At 39.1% G+C, this 9253-nt stretch overlaps 1 protein-coding gene across 1 annotated transcript; it reads right to left on the reverse strand.

Moving 5' to 3' along the window:
* Nucleotides 1-515: 515 nt before the first annotated feature.
* On the reverse strand, nucleotides 516-8286 carry slitrk5b (SLIT and NTRK-like family, member 5b). Its single transcript, XM_084954850.1, has 2 exons — nucleotides 6826-8286; nucleotides 516-6370 (listed from the first exon to the last, which is right to left on the reverse strand). Exon 2 carries the CDS (start codon nucleotides 6313-6315, stop codon nucleotides 3715-3717), a length of 2601 nt encoding a protein of 866 aa, XP_084810976.1. The 5' UTR covers nucleotides 6316-6370; nucleotides 6826-8286; the 3' UTR covers nucleotides 516-3714.
* Nucleotides 8287-9253: the final 967 nt, after the last annotated feature.

The raw sequence follows: 9253 nt of genomic DNA on the forward strand, positions 1-9253 counted from the left end.
TTTGTGAATGTGGAGATGTTATATTGGTTTCATAGGTAAAAATAAATCATTGAAATGGGTATATATTTGTTTTTTGTTAAGTTGCCTAATAATTATGCACAGTAATAGTCACCTGCACACACAGATATCCCCCTAAAATAGCTAAAACTGAAAACAAACTAAAAACTACTTCCAAAAACATTCAGCTTTGATATTAATGAGTTTTGTGGGTTCATTGAGAACATGGTTGTTGTTCAATAATAAAATTATTCCTCAAAAATACAACTTGCCTAATAATTCTGCACTCCCTGTATAACATAGCCTTCTCGTTATTTCCAATTTGTCCGAATGAAACTATGACAGCCTCTTGATCGAGACATTTGAATTAGATATAACAATTTTAGCAAGAAGAGAAAAAAAGGAAAAAAAAAACTGCCAATAGCTTTTGCGCAACACTTTCTCTCCTCCATGTGCACTATGACATTTGCTGCAAAGAACGTGGTTTAAAGGGTGAAGGGAAAACAAACACGAGTGTATCAAATGAATGCATATGTTTTATTCATTAGCTAGCAACTAAAGAAACAGCACATTGTAGATATATTTACCCCACATATTCCTAGTTGTACTGTGTTTTTGCAAGAAGAGACCAGGTTTTTGCTTTTCAAAAAAAGATGCAAGTTTGCATGAAAAGGCTGATGAAGTGTTCTATTTACAAATCAAAGGTTTACACAGGAAATCACTGTTTCATATGAAAAACAAACACAATCGAATAAGACACTGACTTCACCTTGTCTTCTTTGCAAACTGAACATTTGCACATATACACAGGACAGTCACGTTTCAATTTAACACAATTTTGGATGATCAATATTTGTAGTCTTACATGTGACAAAAAAATCTGCATTTGGTCAAGGATTACAAAAATCTGAACAAGAGAAAACAGATTACAAATTTCTGTTATATACAGCAAATCCTGTTGTTCGATTATGCAGTTTCTTTTTTGCAAGACTGTAAAAAAAATAAATAAACCAAAAAAATATATATAAATAAAATAAAGTATGGAATCTCCCACACAATACATTTTCCTTTTAATACTGGATTATCCACTCTTTTGTCGCATTAGTTTGGGATGTAAAAACTGACACGTGTAAAAAAGAAGTTGAAACACAATCAATTAAATGCCAGCCACTGTTCACAACACAAACATTTTTTGTGGATCAGTCTGTGCATGTCTGCAGTTTTACATTGTTTTCAACACTGACTCACAGCAATGTAATCTTTAAAAACAAACCTGCTGTGTAGGTACATGCTTTTTTATTTTCTGTGCAGACTTCAGTTCATTTGTTCTGCTGAATTTCTAAAGCACAGAGACAGGTCAGGTGACAAAAGAATCACAAAATGACTGAACACATGAAAGGCAACAAACCCAGACTGTAAACAGCATGGTAAACAGCATGACTAATACTACAGTGTAATATTTGGTGACATGCAGACCAGGTCCAGAAACACCATGTCCTGTAATTAGCTGAATTAAAATGACAGGTTCAGTGCATAATACTGCATATGATGTGAATTTGCTGCATGTTTGCAGGGAAAGTCACATTTCTAGGCATTCGCTATTGACCTAGAAACTGGTTAGGTGGCGTTATGCCTACATGATGTGTTTAGCTTCCTTCAGAGCATTCAAAATTTTATGCATTTTATCCATTCAATCACTGCATTCATTTGTTGTGATTTTCAGTCTAATAATGCTAAAGCACTTGCAGATTTTTACACAGTTGTTACACTAACCATCAATCCCTCCCTAAGAAAGAGACAAGCGGAGACTGCTAATTGCAGGAAAACTGTCTAATTTCTTGCGACCCCGAACCGAACAAATGAGACAAACAATGCCAAGCAAATCCACTCAGTATTCCCCTAAAAACACATGTAATTAAAAATATATTACTTTTGCGAATAAATGAATTATCCAAAATGTGGTACAAAAGTACCTCTGAATATTCATGCGTGCTGAATTCCAAATGAGGAGTTATGGGATGTGATAGTATTATTAAATTTTGTGTTTATGGATGCTTTTGGTGACGGAGGGGTGAGCAGTGGGCAGGTTTGCAGAGATTGTCTAAGTATAATCCATATCTATGCATAGTGCAAGAGTTTTTGACAGATGTAATCTTTATGTATGAAATTATTAAATCTATTTCTATGGCTATATGCACACTACTACATTGTGCATTTCAGAAAGTGACATCATTTTTGACCTGTAAAAGTCATAGTGCATTCTTTTTTTATATAAAATAAAACATAATAAACCAAATAACTGACAAAAAGCTCGATAACCGTATTTGTTTGCATAAGAATTTGCAGTTACTCAAATGTTTATAATGTATGAGCCTAAGGCCAAAACACTGAAAAATCTGAACTGAGTTTCAGACAGAATACTTTGCAGATATATCTCATTGTATTGTAAATTCACTCAAATGTGTTGTAACTGGGATACTACAGTAGACACATTCTGACACTTACAGTAAAGAGTTATTATAGGTTCAATATTTCACAGGGCTGTGTTTTGATGTAAACTATACATATACATATACATATACATATATATATATATATATATATATATATATATATATATATATATGTTATTCTTTGTGGACTGCTTTGGTAGTGGTACACGTAACAGATGAGGGTGTAAGCGTGTGTTTATGTAAAATGCCAGACACACTGTTTGCACACATTTGTAACACATGACAAACAACGGCAGTTAAAGCTCATTTTCTATCCTTTACAATACACCTGAATACAGTTATGAGTATAATGTTTTAGTTACAACATTTTTGAGCACAATTACAATGCATTAAATTTAACTCCAGCCCAACATGCTTTCATAATCATAATCACTTAGTGCTGTCAGGCTGGAGATAGGTAGTCTTTGAGGGATTTCATTGTACTGGTTCAGTTCAATATATTTGTAGGATATGAATTATTGTGATTATTCTCTTTAGAACCTCCCAACAAGTGAGCTGCGATTTATGAGTCTCATAATCTGTGGTTTGAAACATTACTTTAGAATTTATTCCATGATCTAATGCATTAAATATTATCACCTCCGAGCTGTGACTCCTCGAGGACTGCATAGCTAAATGGGTCTGGCTCAGTGCTTAAGTGACTTTTGTCTACCTAAAAGGTCAACTTCATGGCTATATGGCTATTTGCAGGACAAATTTGTTTTAGTCCTATGCACGTGTTTCATTTTGAATAAATTTGAAAAGGCAGAACTGGCAGAAATACATGTATCTGTGACAAAAAACCTGGTTTATTTTGGGACAAGTACATGTCATCTGCACGGTTCATTAGCACTCATAAAATGAAGCTAATTTGGGAGTTAAAGCTCAGTCTCACATTGTTGTCAATGATACAGCTCCAGGATAGAGATGAGTCATATGAGCCCTGAATCTGTGCTTTCTTCTTTATATTTTTAAAATTAAACCAAACTGTTAAACAAAACAGGGATAAAGTGTTAAGTGACCATTTAAAATGAAGCGTGTTGTCTTTTCTTGCTCACTTCTGTTAGGCATGACTCCGAGAAGTGCACGCTGTAACTCCCAATGCACTGTACTAAAGTTGAGAAAATAATTATGCCTATTTTTTAGGACATGTTACGACTCCTGATTAAAATAGATACATCACAGAAATCCGTCCACTCTGACCATCTGTGGGCCACCAAGTCTCTTAAAACTGTGTGAATGTAGTTCGTTTTTCAAGAACCTCCAGGTAATCTGGGTCAATGTGAAGCTTGGCTTTCAGTTCCCAGTACTCACTCCTGTTCGGCTCCACATAAACAGTACTTGGCGAAGTACAATACAGTATTGTCTGTTGTATTCTTTCAGGGGGAACATACTGATGCCTCGCATCAAAGTCTGTGGCATACTGATTTGATGAATGTGCTGTATGTCTGCATGGCAATGTATTGCTGTAGCGTGCGTGCTTGTCAGGCTCAAGCACATCCCTGTAGAAGCACGGGTCATTTTGGTGAGGGGTGGAGGGCTTGTTAAGAGGCTCTGGAGTGGTGGCACTGTATTCTGAGCTTATTACATTACTGGCTGCCTCTTCATCCGAGTTACCCAGAAAAGCGCCACTCAACTCATCAAAGTCTCTAAATCCGTCCGCTGATTTATTGTCCGGTGGGGTGTGAGCAGTGGTTCTGCATGTAGATTCTGCAGGAGGTGGGATGTACTCGTACACATGCCCGCTGGATGTCCTGACTTTGGGGATGGATCCTTTTTTGTAAAGGCCATATTCCATGTTGAGAGAGCTAATGCAAGCATTCATTGAGTTATTCTGCTCATTTTGATTCTTTTGACGTCTCTTTTTCATCGCCACAAACAGCCCTGCAGCCACAAACACAGACATAATGAACATGAGGAGAAGGGCAAGAATCATCACAGATAAAGGAATGGTGCTGTACTGAGTGTCAGAGTCCAAGGATGTTTCTATGGTGATAGTGCTTCCAGGAAAAGATTCTTCAGACGGTGGAATCATGGAGGCAAGTATATCAGAGTTATTAGGGCAGAAATTAGTCGTCTTAATGTATCTCATATCCTCTCCAGCTAGTTTCTTAGGAGATCCACAGATGACATTGTTTACAACTGTGCCCGTGCTGAGCTGCTCCAGCCACATCTTCAACTCCAGTATGCTACATGAGCAATCCCAGGGATTCTCAAACAAATCAACTTGTACCAGTGCTGTAAGCTGATCTAGCACACCCCTGACTGGCAGATATCGAAGATGGTTGTTACGAAGATTTAGTCTGGCTAACGTCAGGCCAGTAAACGTTCCCTCTGGTAAAGTTTTTAGTAGGTTATTGTTTAGAAATAAAAGCTGAAGCTTAGGTACATGCTGAAAGGTGTCAGACGTAACCTCTTTAATTACATTATATTCTAAATACAAGAACTGCAGGCTATCTAATCCATAAAATATATCAGCTGGAAGATGATCTATTAAATTACCATTAAGGTATAGTCTTCTAAGATTTGCCAAATCAGCAAAAGCTCTGTCATGTACTTGGGCTATTCGATTGTTACCAAGATGAAGCAAGTCTAATCCAGTTGCATCAATAAAGTCTGATCTACGAACCACAGTGATGTAATTCCCAGTGTAATACATCTTTTTGGGATTGTAAGGTTTGGGATTTAAGTCGGAGATCTGCTCGATCTTTCGCTCCTGACAGTTCACGTTCAGGCCAAGGTCTGAAATTTGAAGATTGCATGTGCAGGCTGTTGGGCAATCTAAAGGCACGGGGGATTTGGTCTGATATGAAATAATTTGGCCATAATTTTGTGGTTTATTGGATAAAATGCGAGCTGTGGGTCTTGATTTTAATTTGGCTGACTGTCGAGGTCCCTTAGTGGGTCTTGATGAGGACCGTGCGAACCCAGATGACGTGAAGGAGGCTGTAAGAGCTGGCGTGGTTCTATAGTATGCATCGGTGCTCAAATGCGGCAGGGGTGGCATCTCATATTCAGCAATGGCTCTCCTCGGGCACAACTCTTGTTTTGAAACTTCATCAAGGTCTCTCCCGTGAAGCCGAAAAGGGAACTCACAGACAACATCCCCAACTAAAGCTGTGTATGATATGCTCTCGAGCCAGGTTTTAAGAGCAATCAACTCACAGGAACAGTTCCACGGATTCTCCTCTAACTGCAACTCCACAACACTGTTCATGTGCTCCAGCAGACCTGTGTAGGGAAGTACTTTGAGCTGATTTCCCCTTAAGTCTAAGTGGGTCAATGGTACATGCTTGAAAATGTTTACGGGCAGGGCAGATATTAAATTGTCATTTAGAATCAGGACCTCCAAATGTTGAAGTCTGCTGAAGGCATTTGGCACAATATGAGTGATATAATTATAATCAAGTTGTAGATATTCCAGACTATCAAGGCCAAAGAAAAACTCTTCCTTCAAGGCATCAATTTTGTTATTGTTGAGATGTAATCGTTTTAATTCCTGCAGTCCATTAAAAGCTCCTGCTTCAAGATCAGATATTTCATTATTTCCCAGATGTAATATTGTAAGTCCTTTGTACTCAGCGAAATCATTGGTGGATAGCTTTTTCAAAAGATTTCCAGTAAGCAGCAGATGATACTGGGAGAAGTACACTGGGCTTATGTCTGAGAGACTTTCAATTCCTCTGTTTTCACAGCTCACCGTAAGCACCCCTTCTCTCTCCTCACAGGCACATAGTCCTTGACATATTTCTCCATAATGGCTCAACATCTCAACGGTGCACACTGACGTTGCACTCAGCAAAACATATGGAATCCAAAGATGCATTTTCCTGCAAATGACGGCCAAGCTCACAGTCCTGCTAAGGTATCCTCAATGTCATCTAGAAATAAAAGACACGATGATGTAAAACAGGCGGGCTGCGATGAAAGCAACTTCTAAACAAGAGAGCTCTAGTCGGCATGAGTCAAAGCTTTGATTGCTGTTACCCAGAGGTAACTTCTGTCTTTGTGCCTGCTGATTTAAAACGGCTAAAGAAAAAAAAGAAAAAAGGAAAAAAAAGAAGGAAAGAAAGAAACTCCTTCAAGCTATGTCAAACAACAAAAAAGCAAGGTCAAAGGAAGACATAAGCACAAACAATAGTCTAAATCCACTGCGAGGGGGGAACCCATATCATACTTGCTTGTTAAGACCTGAAGTGCTGTTAAATAGGCTGCCGATTTAAATGCAAAGCTTTGCAAATTACAGAAGATTAGCAGAAATTCTGTATGACAGCGCCTTGCCTGAGATAAGATAGCCTTCATAATTTCTGTGTAACTCTTGGTAGGAAATACATACCTCGCGCACATTGATGTAGATGTAGGCTCGCTGGGTATTTCGGCGCGTCTTTTATTTTTAATCCGTCAAAACGAAATAGAAAACGGGCGCTATTGTACGCGAGCACGTTCGTCGTCACTAATGCGGGATGAAAGAAACGCTGATCAACCATAACTGTCAAATGATTTTTTTCTCCCCCACGCTGTTCCTGTAGACACAGCTATGCTTGGTCACAAAGTTGCTTATTCTCTCTCTCTCTCCCTCTCTCTCTCCCTCCGTGGACGCTCAGGCACACGCGCACTGAGTCGCACTCGGTGGTCGGGAGGATGTCAAGTCATTTCATGCACAAGGAATCAGCTCACTGGAGCATTATACCGAGATACAGCCCCCAAAAGATGTTGACCTAAAAGATGTTCCAAAGAAAAAAAAAATAAAGAAAAAAATCAAAATATATAAAACAAACGATGTCACCGCGCTAGGCGTGGCCCCGTGTTCAAACGGTTGATTAAACCGTTTTTTTGTTATTCATGCTCAAAACAAAACCCTCACCGGGATGCCAAGTTACATCAGCTTTTCATAATCTGTCAATCCCATAATGGCAGGTGGCTTTCCAAAAACACTGTTAGTTTTCCCTCTGACGTCCCAGCTGCTATATTTGGACATCACACCCGGAGACGCGGTTGATGAAGACACAGGGTGCCTTACAAAGTGCTCGACTGATCAGCTTTCTGTCCATATCACTTCTGTCAGTGAGAGGTACGGGGCTGTTAGATTTTTACGCTTTAAAATATTTTGGCAAAATTCAGGTCACAGCATGAATGAACTATCACAGTAATCCCATTTCAGCTCTTTGAAACACCAATGAAGTGCTTATGTGATCTGTGCAGAGCAGTCTTAATAAAAACCATGCCATGGGCCATCACTGCATGAACACACTGGGACTTTGCCACTTTTGGGATATGTATCTATGATCCCACAACTGCCAGTAGAGAGCTTGAAAATTAAAAAATTATATCATTATTCTTAAATTATTCTTAAATTTGATGTGATACTTACTCTGTTTGGTGAAAGCTGAATGGCAAACTATGAGTCACACAGAGCATGAGTCATTGTCCTCACTGACTGTGTTTTCACCTAGCTTTAATGAAAACCAAACAGTTCTGGAATGAGTTCTCACACCGCTATAATTAAGAGTGAATTATTCATTTCTCTCATTTTAATTTATCAGATGTAGCATCTGAACTGGTGGCACATGGTGCGTGCAAAATTTCATGTTAGTTTAGAGATAATGCACAGGATAAAGAAAAAGACCTGTCATGGCCTTCTCAACCTGATGCAGTGCCATTCATGTGGAAACATGTCAACTATCATTGCATACTGCTGTATCCTCATGGAGCTATATCCATCATCCTCCCCACTTGGCTCTTGCTCACATGGGAGGAGAGCAGGCACATCAGGGACAGTGCCTGTGGCTCATATTAAAGAGTATGAAGGCTGCATTCAGTGTTCGTGCAATTCATTTGTGCGTCTGTTTCCTCTGCCTTCAGAGGTTTTCTCCTTATTGGAGGTTAGGCCCTCAGCATTAGCTAAACCCCATCATTATACCACTATTTCGGAATAAATTAGCATTTATGTTAATTGATGTATTGTGCAGCTGACTTACATCATATTACACTAAAAATGGCATATATTCAATATACTTTCAAATGAATGTGACTTTGTGTATTTGCATTTTGTTTATGTTCACGCATATGTTTACACTCCTTGCACTATGATAATTAATTTCTGTCCATGGTCACAATGTGTAGAGGGAGCACGAAGCACACACACCACATGATGTGAGGCTCATTTAATATCTCTCCAAGTCTTCCATGACACTGAACATAATCTTCACCAACTGGGAGCAGAAAACAGTGTTCTCCCCTTGCACCCTCTCCCCCTTCAAACACACACACAGGCACACACACACAGGCACACACACACACACACACACACACACACACACACATGCGCATGCATAGAGAATCAGCATTACAAATAACTGGAAGAAAAGGATGATGACTAACAATGTGTATGTGCTCCAAGGTCAGAAATACACAAACAGAGTTGGCGCCGTGCCACAGAGCATGATGGGTAGTGCTTCTGATGTATGTTCCTTACAGATGGAGCACCATACTTTGTCATCTGTGTCCAGCTGGAGCATACAAGAACATTCGGTATCCCAGTGAAATGTTCTGCCTTTGTCTGGCAGAAGCGTTTCTGTCAGGACTCTGACAGGCCTTTGTTACAACAGAAGGGACGTTACATTACAAACAGCTAAACGACACTGACTTTTTTTTTCAGGATTGTTATGCAAGTACAGCAGATCAAGGCAAACAAGTTCAAACTGAGCATCAGAATAGGGAAAGAAGGTGATTTAAGTGAATTTGAAATTAGCGTGATTTTTGGA

This window comes from Perissodus microlepis, chromosome 16 (assembly GCF_051167445.1).
Source record: "Perissodus microlepis isolate ML-2025 ecotype Zambia chromosome 16, ASM5116744v1, whole genome shotgun sequence".
In the NCBI taxonomy this organism is placed as follows: domain Eukaryota; kingdom Metazoa; phylum Chordata; class Actinopteri; order Cichliformes; family Cichlidae; genus Perissodus; species Perissodus microlepis.

Coding starts and splice junctions, on each gene's coding strand:
- slitrk5b (XM_084954850.1), bottom strand. CDS start 6,315: ATGCATCTTTGGATTCCATATGTTTTGCTGAGTGCAACGTCAGTGTGC.